This window comes from Rhipicephalus sanguineus, chromosome 7 (assembly GCF_013339695.2).
Source record: "Rhipicephalus sanguineus isolate Rsan-2018 chromosome 7, BIME_Rsan_1.4, whole genome shotgun sequence".
Classification (NCBI taxonomy): Eukaryota; Metazoa; Arthropoda; class Arachnida; order Ixodida; family Ixodidae; genus Rhipicephalus; species Rhipicephalus sanguineus.
In genome coordinates this window covers 58,080,153-58,094,537 of record NC_051182.1, presented here as the reverse complement: position 1 = coordinate 58,094,537, position 14,385 = coordinate 58,080,153, and the positions used below count along the sequence as shown (strand labels likewise).

General features: G+C 46.3%; 1 protein-coding gene across 1 annotated transcript in view; it reads right to left on the bottom strand.

The window, feature by feature from the left end:
• The window catches only part of LOC119398707 (fatty acid synthase-like), a 116,377-nt gene that overhangs the window by 61,807 nt on the left and 40,185 nt on the right, over nucleotides 1–14,385 (bottom strand). Inside the window, exons 11-12 of the mRNA XM_049417398.1 lie at nucleotides 13,884–14,141; nucleotides 5,654–5,870 (exon numbers count right to left, since the gene is read on the bottom strand). Of these exons, the coding sequence (XP_049273355.1) occupies nucleotides 5,654–5,870; nucleotides 13,884–14,141 (475 nt within the window). The remainder of the gene's footprint in view (nucleotides 1–5,653; nucleotides 5,871–13,883; nucleotides 14,142–14,385) is intronic.

Sequence of the window (14,385 nt, the reverse complement as noted above, 5' to 3'; positions counted from 1 at the left end):
TAGATGCCGTAAAGCCCTCTGTGGGGGAAAAGTAGCCACAGACAGTGCACTCAGGCACTAAGTCGTCCGTGTCGCGAACGTCATTTCTTGGTAGGCGACAACGTGTTAGCACGTAATTATTCTTGAAAACCAAAGTGGACTCCGGCTGTGATTGTTGCTCAAACAGGTCCTGCCTCTTTCCAAGTGCGTGCAACCACATAGAGGAGCACCTTCACCTCGCGTCACCACCAGGATCAACTGCTGCACAGACATGCAGAGAACGTTACCCCTATGCATGGAACAGCTGGCGAAGCTACGACCAGCGAGCTCCTGGTTTTTCCTGAGACTGGCGACGCACCAGTTCCTCCCACACCACAACCGTCCAGGGCAAATTTGATTACGCCACAGGCAACACCAACACCCGCCGAGGCAAGGCGCTACCCCCTGCGAGATCGCTGCCCACCAGATAGATTCAAAGCTGGACACTGACTAACTGTGTGTGTTATTAAAAAGAGGGGAGGTGGTGTTGTGTTGGCTGGTGCGCCATTGATTAGAGCACGCTTCGAAGTGCGCATGCGCCACTAGGTGTTAAAAGCAGAGTGCCGCTTGCTATCGGCGCTCTTTTTTGCCCGAGCCACGAACCCACAAGCATGGGTCAATAAACGTCGTTCACCCGGAACTTGTCTGGTCCTTTCGGTACGTCTGTTGCAAAACGAAACATCGACGATTAACCAAAGAACCAGCTGTGGCCACCAAAGCTGACAGCTAAGCTTTACTTTTTTTGAGAGAGTGAGAAGGATATGGAGCCAATTTCCTCGTAGTAAGCAGGTCTGTGCACCTTGGTTTATGACGTCCGAAACATGCACCGCCGATCCCGGTGACAAAAAAAAGCAATATAAAAGTTTTGATCCAGGGAGTATAATGCCTAAAGCAGAGTGCACATGCCTGCTATCTAGGGGGTACCGGTTACGGCTGGGGGATAACTATAAAACTCGTGCCACTGGTCGTATGTTCCGAGCTTGCTAACGCGAAAGTTTTTTTCCGTCGTATTTATTGCGGTATTTGTTGATTATACTCTTTATAGCAAATAACAAGGTGAATGAGAACGGAAGCGAAAGCTTGCACGGGCGCAAAAAGCACGGGTGAGCTCGGGCGACGCGGCGTACGCGTAGCTGCATTGTGGCGATGCCCACAACCCTTACGTGAGAACTGGAACGCCAGCGCAGCAGAAAACGCCTCATTCTCTCTTTTTATCTGCACTCCTTTGGGGCAGCACGCCAGGTGGTGTCGCAACCAATAAGAATTCATCTGTAATTTTGTTGTTATAGACGCCTGCTTTATCGCTCAATGAGCTGTTTGACGGTTTCGCACAGACACAGTAACCCGTTCCTTCTCATAGCATTGCGTGTGTTCACACACGCTCATTCAGTGCTATTTTGTCACAAGTAGTGAAGCTGCGAAGTGAAATTATTCAATGTTATTAGGTGGGAAAATGATATATGCTTTAATAATCGCATTGATTTTACGGCCATTGTATCAATTCACCATAAGGAATCGCGAAAGTGTTACCATATGCAAGTCGCGATGTTAATAATAGCTTTTCATATTCAGAACCTGCACAATAAGTAGCGTGCATGCACGGTAATGTGGAATCATTTACTGAATATGGCGGTGTGTTGTGAAATCAGCATTGTCACATATATCTCTCGTAGAGTGCTATCGTATTGTCGTCTTTAAGGCCTAAACTTGGAGAAAAAGCTTCATTGCCCTGACACCCCTGACTATTGTCGTTAATATTAGTGGTTCATATCATATCAACTACATAAACGCCTTCTCTGATTGAATTCATACTGCCGCTGTCGTGTTCAAGTTGCTTTTGAAAATTTTCTCGTGTCACGATCATCGAAAACATATGCTATATTCGACTACGCTTCCCTTGCCTTCGCACTCATTTTGACACTGTGGTCAATGACAGGCTACAGGCGCTGCGCGGTTCACTACCTTTCTGGTATATTTTTATCTGTTACTATTTCCTGGCATATCGGTTAGCCGGTTTCCGGCTGTAATCTATGTAGTAATATTTCCATTTCTTCAAATCAGGCCTTGCAGCTGTAGTTACATTGCTAGCAGAGCAGTCCTACGCTTTTTTCTGGCTTCTTCCGCACAATCCTCGTAATGCATTATGTGCACTTTGTTGATGCTGTGGCTGATGACGATGAAGAATTATGGCAGAGCCCTTTGTAATGCGTTAGAAGCATTCAACAGCCCACACGTTGCGGAATTCGCTTTGCGCGACGCCTGGTTACAGAATTTGCGTTGTTTGACGTCTGGTTGTTTGTTTACTCTTCTACCACACTACATTACATATGTTAATGTGGTTCCTTCGAGACATGAAGCCTGCATAGGGTCTTTTTGCACAGCAGTTTCGAAAACCGGCATGGCTATAAGGTAGAATACTGGGCTCCCACGCAGAGGGCCCTGGTTCGAACCTTGTTTCTTCCCGGATATTTTTTCTTATTTAGTTTTTTTTTCTTATTTCGCGCGACAGTGGTTACGGACACCGGAGGCGGCGGTGGCGGACAACTATGGCGCCAAAAGCGGCCCTTGTTGTGATCTCATAACAGCTTTCGCAGTAAAAACTAGCCGAGTTACACCCAATGTGGAACCTACAGAAAAAGCGGAGCTGCGGTTCTCCTGTGCTTCCCTTGTAATTTTCCCTGATTTTCTGTGACGTATTGTGTGGATATGATTCCCGCCATTTGTAGAGTAGAGATGCACGAGAGAACACGTGGGACAGCCGCTGCCACATCCGCCCCTGCTACAATGATTTTAGATTCTATTCAAGCTCGAGCCGCGTTTCCCAGTTTCACTGGTCGGCTATTCTTTGTCCGCAGTGGAGGCAGTTACGCCAGCTAGGAGTGTGCATGGGAAACAGAGCGTGAAAAGAGCGGATGCCCATCTGTAGCGAGGCCCAGTCCTAAGAAAGATCCACTGTTAAAATCATACGTTTGTACTCAAACGCCATAGTCGCCTGCCAATGATAAGCGAATAATGCGTGCCTCGTGTACTACAGCCTACTGGATTCGGCAACATTCGCATTATGAGGGCCCTTTTTGAGTAATTAAAATGACTGTATGTTGGACGATTTGGTAAGTTTGGATGATGCTGGCTGTCTTATCGTTAAGTGCCACGGGCAACGACAGAAATACGATGGCACAAGCCCCGCCGGTCGTTTTGTTGTCCTTCACACTGACAATAAATTAGGTTACAGTGATGCACACCCTCGCAGACATTATGGAGCCACAATATTAATTACGAGTGTCTGTTTTCTGGAGAGCAAATGAAAACATTTTCGCTTTGTGTTTTACATAGCATTCATCCCTAGATTGACAAGAAGGCGAGCTGGTCAGCCCGTTCCCGACTGTGAAAAAAAAGAAGAAAATCGTACAATGTTTACTGGAAGTATTTTTCATTAAATTTGTAGACCTTTATTTTTTCAGAATAAAACGGTGCCATTCTTTCTATTAATTGGCGTTCCTTTATTTCGCTAATTTCGTAGGAAAAGATGACTCGCACATGGATTCCCCGCATGGCAATACAACGAAAGATGGCAATAAAATGAGAGTCGAGACGCAGATATCACAACATGGACAACTGTGGACATCTGGCGTCAAGAAACACAACTATCACGAGCATAGTCTCCATTGGTTCCATGTGGCACAAATTTTTTGTTGATGACGAGTATAGTCGCAATCTATCATTTTGATAAAGAATCACATGACACCTCTAGTCCTCAACGGGAGGGAAAGGGTTAGTAGAGAGTCACCATAAAAGAAGGTAAGGCGTGCAAACAAGGACACGGCTTCCCTTTTTTGCGACAAATTCGCCTCTATAATTAATCTTTGAGAATCAGCGCACGGAGAAGCAACCAGCAAAGGCCTCCATACATCGCCTTGTTTCTCTATGACGAAAATGAAGCCCTTCATGTCATGACATCTAGTTCACTATATATCACATGTTTGTCATGCCTGCATGTACAATCGCTTTTATAATGGAACGTATGTTCTGGTATATACAATGCATGGCCAGCGATCTATGTTCGTTACGGACTCATGTGATGCCATACCAATCGTGGTGTATATTCAGTTAAGAAAACAACCAGAAGCGCACCAAAACAGTGTCATGTAAGTCATGCCCTACATGGCATGCATGTCATGCTTTTCATGTTAACACCTGTCATTCGTATTCTTCATACATTCAGGTCACTAAATACCAATTTTGGGGTATGCAAAGCTAGCGAAACGGCCGCGAGCGCCCATGAGCATGGCATGTAAATCATGCCCTACGCAACATGCATGTCATGATTTTCATGTTACCACCTGTCATTTGTGTTCATCATACAGTCGCGTCACGCAATACCACTGTTGTGCATGTCAAGCTAGCCCAACAGTCGCGAGCAGACCATGAACGTGGCATGCAAATTATGCCCTATAAGACATGCATGTGATGATTGTCACGTTACCACCTTTCATTTATGTTCGTCGTACAGTAACGTCACGCAATACCAATTTTAGTGTATATGAAGATAGCGAAACGGCCGCGAGCGCACCGTGAGATGGCATGTAAATCATGCCCTACGTTACCCATGTCATTTATGCTCATCGTACATTGACGTCATCCAATGCCAATTTCGGTGTCTATGAAGCTAGCGAAATGGTCACGTTATGTTATGTTTTGTTGTGTCACACCAATTCTGGTATACATTGATTTAACGAAACGGCCAGGAGAGCACAGAGTCGTAGGCGGATAGATAGATAGATAGATAGATAGATAGATAGATAGATAGATAGATAGATAGATAGATAGATAGATAGATAGATAGATAGATAGATAGATAGATAGATAGATAGATAGATAGAAGTTCGCTAAGAAATGCTTCGCATATAAAAAAAAGAGGCAGCTACACTATAGTGGTTCGAAGACTGGAAACGGTGGTGCTGGTGGCCTAGCCCCCCTTTCCCTCCTCCTCAAGCTCACTTTCCTTTTCCACACCGTTGCTTTACAGTCGTATACACAGCTATGGTATGCTTTACCATCTCCCCTTCACAGATCCTTCCTACTTACCATTACTTCGCTTTCACACCGTCTTGCTATACTATACAATACATGGGTATGCTATGCTTTCTTTGTCTTTCTCTATATCTGTGTATTCGCTTTGTCTTTACTTCATCTCTCTTTGTTTCTCGCTGTCTCTTTCTTTCTATTTCTCTCTCTCGCTCTGCTTCTCCTTCTGCCTTTCATTCTTTCAATCATTTTTCTATTTTACCACCGCTCTCCAGCACTATTCTTCGCCCCACTCTCTCCCTGTAATGTATTCGCTTTACATGACACCTGCTCCCCGTTTTTACGCTGGAGCGCCGCCCGAAACTAATCTAACCTATATACATGACTATGCAGATGGCTTCATATGCGGTGAAGTGCTTCGACCCTATGTTTTCAAGCTAAACATCGAACTCTCATTCTAGCGCATTCGAGTTCTAGCAATTCCGAAGAGATATCGGTGGGATTGTGAATAGATACTGGTGGTCATGATGCCCTACGAAGCACAAATACATATGTCACTGATCGACGTAGAAGTCGCTTCTAACTTTTGGTCACATATGACGTAGCTTACCTTTTTGGGGGACAATTGTGACGCGCTGCATTCTAACGTGCTCAAAGATCACCGGCACCTCGTTCAAGGGCTTCCCAATGCGCTTCGCGAGGCATTTCCAAACGAGAACCATGAAGGCAGTGGCAGGAAAGATCACTCGACCATCGGGCTGGTGACCAAGGAGGTAGTTGTCAGCGCTGTCTGCATCGAAGTCAACCTCGATAATCTCTTCAAAGGCCTGCGCGGTAACCACATCGTGACATTGTAGTCTCTGATGCCAAACACATTCAGCGCTTTAGTGCAATATACGCTATGCGGAATCAGCGCAGCAGCTTTGCCAGAGAAAACCTACAGTCAGCGTTATATCTACGTAGAGAAATTAAGCGAATACTAGAAATGCATCAGTACACTGTGCACTGAGCGCCTGAAGCGGTGACAATATATGAGTTATTGGTTCAGTTTTTTTTCCTTAGAGCCAGAAGAGGCGCGCAGTTCGGAAGCGTTAGCATTGCATTTGAATTTCCTCAATAGTTCAATAGAAAAATAGTCAGGTGATATAACTTAACCTTATAGTACCCCATTATCCGTATCTCGTATAACCGTTTCGAAAACATCAGCACTATTAACGCGTGGTTTTTGAGCATGAAATGCTTTCAGCTTCCGTTGTGGGCGAGCTTAAATTAGCGTTGAGTCAACAGCGAGGGCCGTTACCCGGGTACTCAAAGGAGACAAGCAGACATCGTTGCGAGATCAAAAGGGGAAGTTGTAGTGTACATGACAGCTCTACATCAACCAAAAAAACAAAGAAAACAAGTAAATACAGCATATACATTTAAAACGACATCATCCAGGCAAGAAAACAAAAGATTAAAAAAATGCGGCTTTCGGCCAAAGATGGATGCTTCTGCTCGCAGCATATCGCTACACTTGGCAATACCGGAAGGGCAGCTCGATGGCTAACGCTCACGCGCTGTCACGTATTCCACTTAAAACATCGATGGCGTCAGTGACTACGTCCAGTTCTTTTTGGTGACAGACGAACTGCCTGTATCAGCTGATAATATCCCCAAGGAAACAAGCCGGGACCGAGAATTGTAAAGGTATTACTGTACACGAAGCAAGGATGGCTTTCTAAGGTAACAGAAGAAGCTCTTCTGCCTTATTTTTCTAGACGTTATGAGCTGTCTATTGACAAAGACCGTAACACATGGCGCAAGCGGGTGCTCGTGCCAAATTCTTTGAAATGTTCGGTACCGAAACTCTTGCATGAGGGGCATCCGGGAGAGACGCGCATGAAAATGTTGGCACGAAGCCATGTCTGGTGGCCTAATCGAACTGGCAGTGGCCGACGCGACGATGGCAGGGACTTTTTCGACTTTGCGTACTGCATTCCTCACTCGTTGCGTGTTCTTGTGGACACTTACTCAAGATGGGTAGAGGTGATCTGCATCTCGGTTACAACTGCAAGCCAAAACGGTAGAGAAACTACAAATTCTTTTCGCGGCTTTTGCCCTGCCGGAAGATATTGTCACCGACAACGGCCCGCAGTTGGTGTCATCGCAATTTGCAGCTTTCCTCTCATCCAACGGAATCCGCCACAAGACGTCACCACCTGATCTGGCGTCTAATGGAGCTGCAGAACGCGTGGTTCAGACCGTGAAGAGAAACTTAGAAAAACAGTTTAAGGATGAACAACGAATGGGAGTTTCAAAATCCATTCAACATCGCGTAGACCAGTTTCTCTTCCACTACCAAAACACACCACTTGATCCAACTGGAAAAACCCCGGCCGAGTTGTTCTTGTCATGGTCTCCAAGGACACGGCTAACGTTGCTGCACCCTGAGCTACACAATCGCCAGGAGAATCACGAGCGACGGCAAGCCCAGCCGCCTGTTGCCATCTGGCACGAGTTCAGAGAAGGTGACATGGTGCGGGTGAAAGGAACTAGACCATGTGAGCCTGCATGGATGATTGCAGTCATCATCAGAGGAATCAGTGCTTTGGCATACGCAGTGAACGTAGAAAATCAAGAGCGTTTCGTTCACGCAGATCCTATAGTAGAGGCAACGTTTCCTGTCGCTGAAGAGCCGGAGATTCGGCACCCAGTGCCCCTCCCCAGAACATGGCGGCCACTTTCAAGAAGAACGCCAGGCCCAGCAACGCCGCGGGCAACAATCCGTGCTTGCGATGCAGCAAAGACGGCCCCATCTCAACGCCCAACCACGGCGAACCAGTCATAGCCGATACGGAACCCCCTCGACCGGTCCCTCTCCGGAGAAGCAAACGAGAGCGACGGCAGCCCGATCGGTGGGGTTAGAATTAAAAGGTAGGGGAGAAAAGAGTGCTGTGTCAACGCGCCAACATCAACGGCCGCAGCAGCGCCACCGCAGGCAAAAGGAAACCAACTTAAACGCGCACGTTCTGTGAATAAGGCAGCATTCCTTCTTTGGCATCGAGTGCGTCTGTGATGCTGCAACAAACTCGCTGTACAGGTCCGCATTACACACGCTGCTTACGGACCAAACACACAAAAAATATTGCTTCCAAGTTCTTCTCAAAGTATTTCACCCTATCGCCAAAAATGTAACATCTGTAGGCTGAAGCTTTATTTGCCATTTCCAATGGCGACTTTCCAAAGACAGATGAAGTGCACCATACACTTGTTCTTTTAAAGGCCCACGCCACGCCTCTGCTCTTATAAACGCCAATACTTATGCGCAGCCAGAGCTAACCGTGAAGGCAACGGTGTCGTGGCTCGGACTGCCACATTCATCGAAAGATGGCGCCACGATGATTGTGGCTAAAATAATTTTCACCCATTTTTCTTTGCCGTAACCATTTGTTGTTTGCATATACTGATGAATAAAGAAGGGAAGGCCATTTTAGGGGCGAAGCACCTTGGGGTCTCGGCGTGTCGGCGTGCATCGTGCGTCGTCGTCTGCTCTTGGGATGGTCCATTTGCTTGAGCGCAAAGAGAGGGCGCCACCGCCTCAGCGCTGGCCGTGTGTCGAGAGGCAGCGAATGGCGCTCGTGGACTGTGAAAGCGCTCTTTTTGCGATGAACGCTGAACTACCAGCTTGCAAGGAACGTGAACACGCCCGGGTTTCTCGATTGAAAAAACCGACTGCTCGCGCTGCACAACCGTTCTCCGGCCATCCCGTATAATAGGAAATGGATCTTGACCTCCAATGTATGACCGGCGGGAGATTTCTCTTGTGCGTAGTTGAAAAATAAAGATTCGCAGCGTGCTCGTTAACTAAAAGCGGACTGCGGGTCTCTGTGTTTAATCTTCCTTTTGTCTCTCATTGCCCATGAGCAGTTATTTTGTTGTGGGGAACATCGACGCACACTGCATAACTCGCCCCTCTACAGGTTTCACATTAGTGGAGCTGAAACAACCTTGCCTACATGATTCGCCCCTCACCATTTTTCCCAGTGTTTCTACGTTTTGGTGACTATGGCTGCTACTGCTCTCTTGCCGAGTATCTCACACTAGGCGGCAAGACGGGCGCACCATACCTGGTGGAGTTTGTCGCTCGCACTACTTCTCCCGTAGCACGCCCACCTGGATTCTGGTGCCACTAGGTGGCCGTGATATGGTGCGTAATTTCCGTGATCACCCTCCATAGCAATATTATCTTGTAAATGTTAAAATCTAAAGCGTTTCTGCTGAGGCAAGTCTAGCAGTGCTGTTCGATGAACTAGAGGGTGTTACGTCGTGTAATACGGCTCAGTGAAGTTCGAAGGACTGCTATAAATCCTATACAGGGCTAAATTACAGGCACGTTCTAAGCTATCGTGACTTAGTTGACAGAAGAGAACTGGTAGTGGGATTATTTACCAATAAGGATATAGCGGGTAACATAGTGGGATATTCTAGTATTCATGACAGGGTAGCAGGTGCCGTAATTAAACTAATTTGCAGGTTCAAATTGAAGGTGGTACAGGCTCACGCACCCACATCTCGCTGCTACGACCAGTCAGTTGAAAGCTTCTAGAAAAATGTGGAATCGGCATGAGTAAGGTAAAAGGCAGTGTGTTGTACTCATGGGAGACTTCAGTGACATGGAAGGCATAAGCAGGCTGGATTCCAGGCAGTGGGCGAATACGGACAGGGTTCTATGAATATCAGAGGGCGACAATAACAGAGTTCGTTGAGCTCAATAATTTACGAATCCTGAATACCGTCTATCGAAAATGGAATAACTGGAGTGGTCGTGCAGGAGCCCTAATGGCGAGAATAAAATGCAATATACTTCATATGGTACGCACAATCTGACATCAGGCATGGCGTTGAAGTGCTTCGAAGGGCGCGATGTAATGGCCATAAGATGGTAAGATCTCGAATTCACTTTGACTTGTGGAGAGAACGGAAGGAAGTGGTACACAAGAAGCCAATCAATTAGTTCGGGCTAGCAGGGAAAGTACAGGAGTCAGAATCTTGCTCCACAGCAGATAGTTCTCTCTAGCCGAGGAATCCGACCTGAGCGTTCACACAGAAAACGATAATCTGATAACTGTTATTACGGAGAGTGCAATAGAAGGTGGATATATGTTTGTCGGACAGGACACTATCTCTGTAGACGGACATCATCATTAAAAAGCGTGAAAGCATGAAAGGCTGCGACGCTATACAAAATACAACTGGCAGTGATGTGAAAGCTAATAAACAGGCGTAAAGTAGCCGACATAAGAACGTACAATATGGAGAGAATGGAACATGACCTGAAGAACGGACGAAGACTAAACACGGTGAAAAGCACACTCTGCGCAGGAAATAAACAGATCCATGCAGTAAGAGCCAATAGAGGCAAGGTCACTAACAACGTCGATGACAGATAAAGTAGTTGAGGAGTTCTTCAGTGATCTGTACAGTGGCCGGGAAAACAAGGACAACAAAAGAAGTAGCCCAAAGGAATCAGATATCCCAGCAGTATCGGCATGGGAAGTAAAACAAGCCTTGGTAGGAATGCATAGACGCAAGGGCACTGGTGAGGCTCAGGGAACATTAGATCTATTGAAAGACGGTGGACATTTTGTGCTTGCAAAATTGGCCACCATATGTATACAATGTGTTTTTACTTTGAGCTGCGTGAATCTAGGAAGAATGGCAACATGATAGAAGGGTGGCGGCTTGGGCGAGTTGGCATGCCATGATGATTGCCATTTGTGCGAACTCAGGACAAGGACACGGAGGCACACGAAGACAAGCACTCGTCTTCTTGTGCCTTTTTGTCCTTGTCCCGAGTTCCGCTATAGTAATCATCATGGCAACATAGCCTTAATCCATACAAAAGGGGACGTCAAGGATATGCAATACTACAGACCACTCAACTCACTGTTCGTTGTCTATAAGCTGTTTACAAAGCCTATCGCCAATAGAATTATATTCACCTTAGCCTTCAGTCAACCAAATGACTCAGCAGGATTTCACTCAGGCTACACGACAATATACCGTAGCCACACTGTCAATTAGGTGATAGGCAAATACGCAGAATATGACCAGCCCCTACATATAGCCTGCATAAATTGATTTGGTTGAAACATTAGCTGTCATCGAGACATTAGTGAAGCGTGGTGTCGACAAAGTAGAGATGTAAAAATACTAGAAGTCTACGGCGGCTACACAGCCACCGCACTCCTCTATAAAAAAGCATGAAGTTTGTAATAAAGAAGGGTGCAAGGCATGGTGATATATTATCTGCAATGCTATTGATCACGTGGAAAGGTTTTCAGGGACATAGTTTGGAACAGTTTGGATAAGTGATAATTGGCAGTACCTTAGTAACCAATGATTCGCTGTTGGCATTGCAAAGCTGAGTAATTTCAATAAGACAGCGAAAGAAAAAAACGCCAGGTCTGCACGGAAAGCGCAGCACAGTCCCAGCGAAAGCTGGAAGAGCGGCATTTCTAGAGCCCGTTCTAAACTCTCTTGGGGCTACTAATACAAGTACACTAGCAAGGTACCCACTACTCCATAAATCACAATATTTGTGAAGTTGGGGAGCACCTACTAAGCCATCATTTGTCGTTCTGCGGCGAAGCGAGGTACCAGCTACACGTGTGTAAGGCATTATGTGCGCTTTGTTGACGCTACGAAAGATGACGATGAAGAATTATGGCTCAGCCCTTGGTAATGCGTTGGAAGCTTTAAACGGCCCACCAGTTATGTAATGTGCATTGGGTGACGCCCGGTCACTATTTACCTCTCCCGCCATGTTGTATACCATACGTTGACGTGGGAGAGAGAGGGGGGGGACAAAGAACTTTATTGCGACCCCGAGGAAACGGATCATGCGCTTATGGTGTTCCTTGGCAACCAATACAAGTGAGAGAGAGAGAGAATTTATTTGAAAGGCAGAGAGGTCGGCCTGAGCTAGTGCGCTCTAGCCTGCTACTCTGCACAGGGGAAAAGGGAAAGGGGAAAAAGGAGTGATGAGGGGTGGTGATGGGGAGAGGAAAGCGTTATGCGTATATACAATAATACAATAACCACGTGACTTAGTGGTTTTGCTATAGTCTTGTGTCCAGTTCTTTGCTCTTGAGAAAATCTATCACAGCCTTGATAGCAGTTGATAGTGATAGCTATGTGCGACCAGACAAAGTCATCAATACAAGTGCGCTTGCGTGGAAACCACTGAGCTATAAATCATTGTAATTTTTGAGAAGTTGGGAAGCAGGCAATGTGCCAGTTTTCTTCATTCTACGGAGAGCCGTGGTGCCTGCTAAACGCATGTAAGGCATTATGCGCACTTTCTTGATGCTGTGCCTGATGACGATGAAGAATTATGGCGGAGCCCTTTGTAATGGGTTGGAAGCATTCAACAGCCTACTCGTTGCGCAATTCGCATTGTGTGTCGCCTGGTTACAGAATTCGCGTTGTGCGACGCTTGGTGCTTATTTTACTCTTCTACCACGCTATATTGCAAATGTTAATGTGGTTCCTTCCCGACATGAAGCCTGTATAGGACCTTTTCGCAAAGCAGGTTCAAGCACCAGCATGGCTTAGAGGTTGAATACTGGGCTCCCACGCAGAGGGCCCAGGTTCGAACCACGTTCCATCCTGGAATTTTTTTTCTTATTTCGTTTTTTTTCTTAATTCGAGCGATACTGGTTACGGACACCGGCGGCGGCGGCGGCGGACAGCTACGCCGCCAAAAACGGCCACTGAAGTGATCTCCTAACAGCTTTCGCTGTAAAACGGTAGATCTGAAAATGAATCAGCAGAAAACTAAAGTAACGTTCAGCTGTCTTGGCGGAGAACAACGCTTAGCAGTAAAAATGCGTCAACTAAGGGCAGGTAGGGACCGCAGATATGATTGGTGAGACCATAATGAGGGCAAACACTCCATCATAATGGTGACTTTCTGTAATCGATGATAAACATATTTTAAATAGGCCTTCTACGTTAAGAAATGCGAGGAGTACATGTGGCGGGCATTCTCAGATCATGAGAGAGAGAGACTCTTTATTGAAAAAACAAAGATTGTTGCCGGCGTCAGTATACCGCTGGCATGCTACTCTGTGTAGGATGGGGAACGGGATTGACAGACTAAGGAAGAGAGGGAAGGAAATATATTAAAAAAGAATATAAAATAATGAAATGCGCAAGTGAACCTGACAGAAATATTTACAACGAGTGTGTCAGGTAAGTGAAGCCTTTGCTGTATGAAATAATCATGCAATCATTAAAGCTTTCCTGCTAGGCCAATTTTTGACAAGTATTTAAACAGGGACTGTAAAACCCGTCGCTGTTTAGAAGGGCCGGGCACTGGGCCTAATATGCAGATCATGAGTGGTAGTTTACCACTATTTCTCAAGAGAAAGGTATGCAACAACTACATATTACCCGTAAATACCTGAAAGACAGAAGCCGGGAGGCTTAAGAAAAGGGTTCCGCTTAAATTGAGGATGGCAAAGCGAGCCATGGAAAGAAAAATATGTGTAACCTTAAGAGACAAGGAGCAAACAGAGTGGGTCAGAGAGGACATGCTTGGTAAGGGCATCTTAGTGTAAATCAAGAAGAAGAGATTGGGACCTGTAAGACATGTAGCGAGAGTGCAAGATAACCATTGGTGAATTAGACTAATTTAATGGATTGCAATAGAATGCCAGCGCGCGAGGGGGAGTCGGGAAGTTAGATGGGCCGATGAGATTAACATGTCTGCGGGGATAACGTGGCCGCCGCAAGCACAATTCCTTAAATGCCTCAGACTATGTATATGGTTCCATTAAATAATGGTGTCGCACCTGTGTCGTGGAAGAGAAGTCTTTCCATTCGGCCACAGTCCAGCTCTGCGAGTGGTCCCAACTAACCAAGTGTGCAATGTTTGGAGTGCCGCGAGGCACGGGCCACGGAACCGGAGGGTACAGCAACGACAAGTCCATCTGGATTCCAAGAGTGTGGAGTTTGCCCAGCGAGCCCAGGAAATACTCCAGGGTATCCATGTGGCGCTTCATGAGGCCCAGGCAGCTGGCTTCAAGGCCTACAGCTCGTCGCAGGATCGCCTGTAGAACGGTTGCAACTGCTGTGAACATATATTTAAGCTACAGAAGCACGCATATTAGTGGGCCATGGCCAGGGGAGTGTTCCACAAGTGTATATTGCGGCTTCGGTATGAATTTACCTCGTCAATATTTACTGACCTAAAAGCCATGTAGGATACCTGTGTACGAAGACTTGGCTTGGTAATGTTCTTGAGTCTGTGCAGCGCCTAAGAGTGTATCAACAATACTGCGTATCTTCAGATTC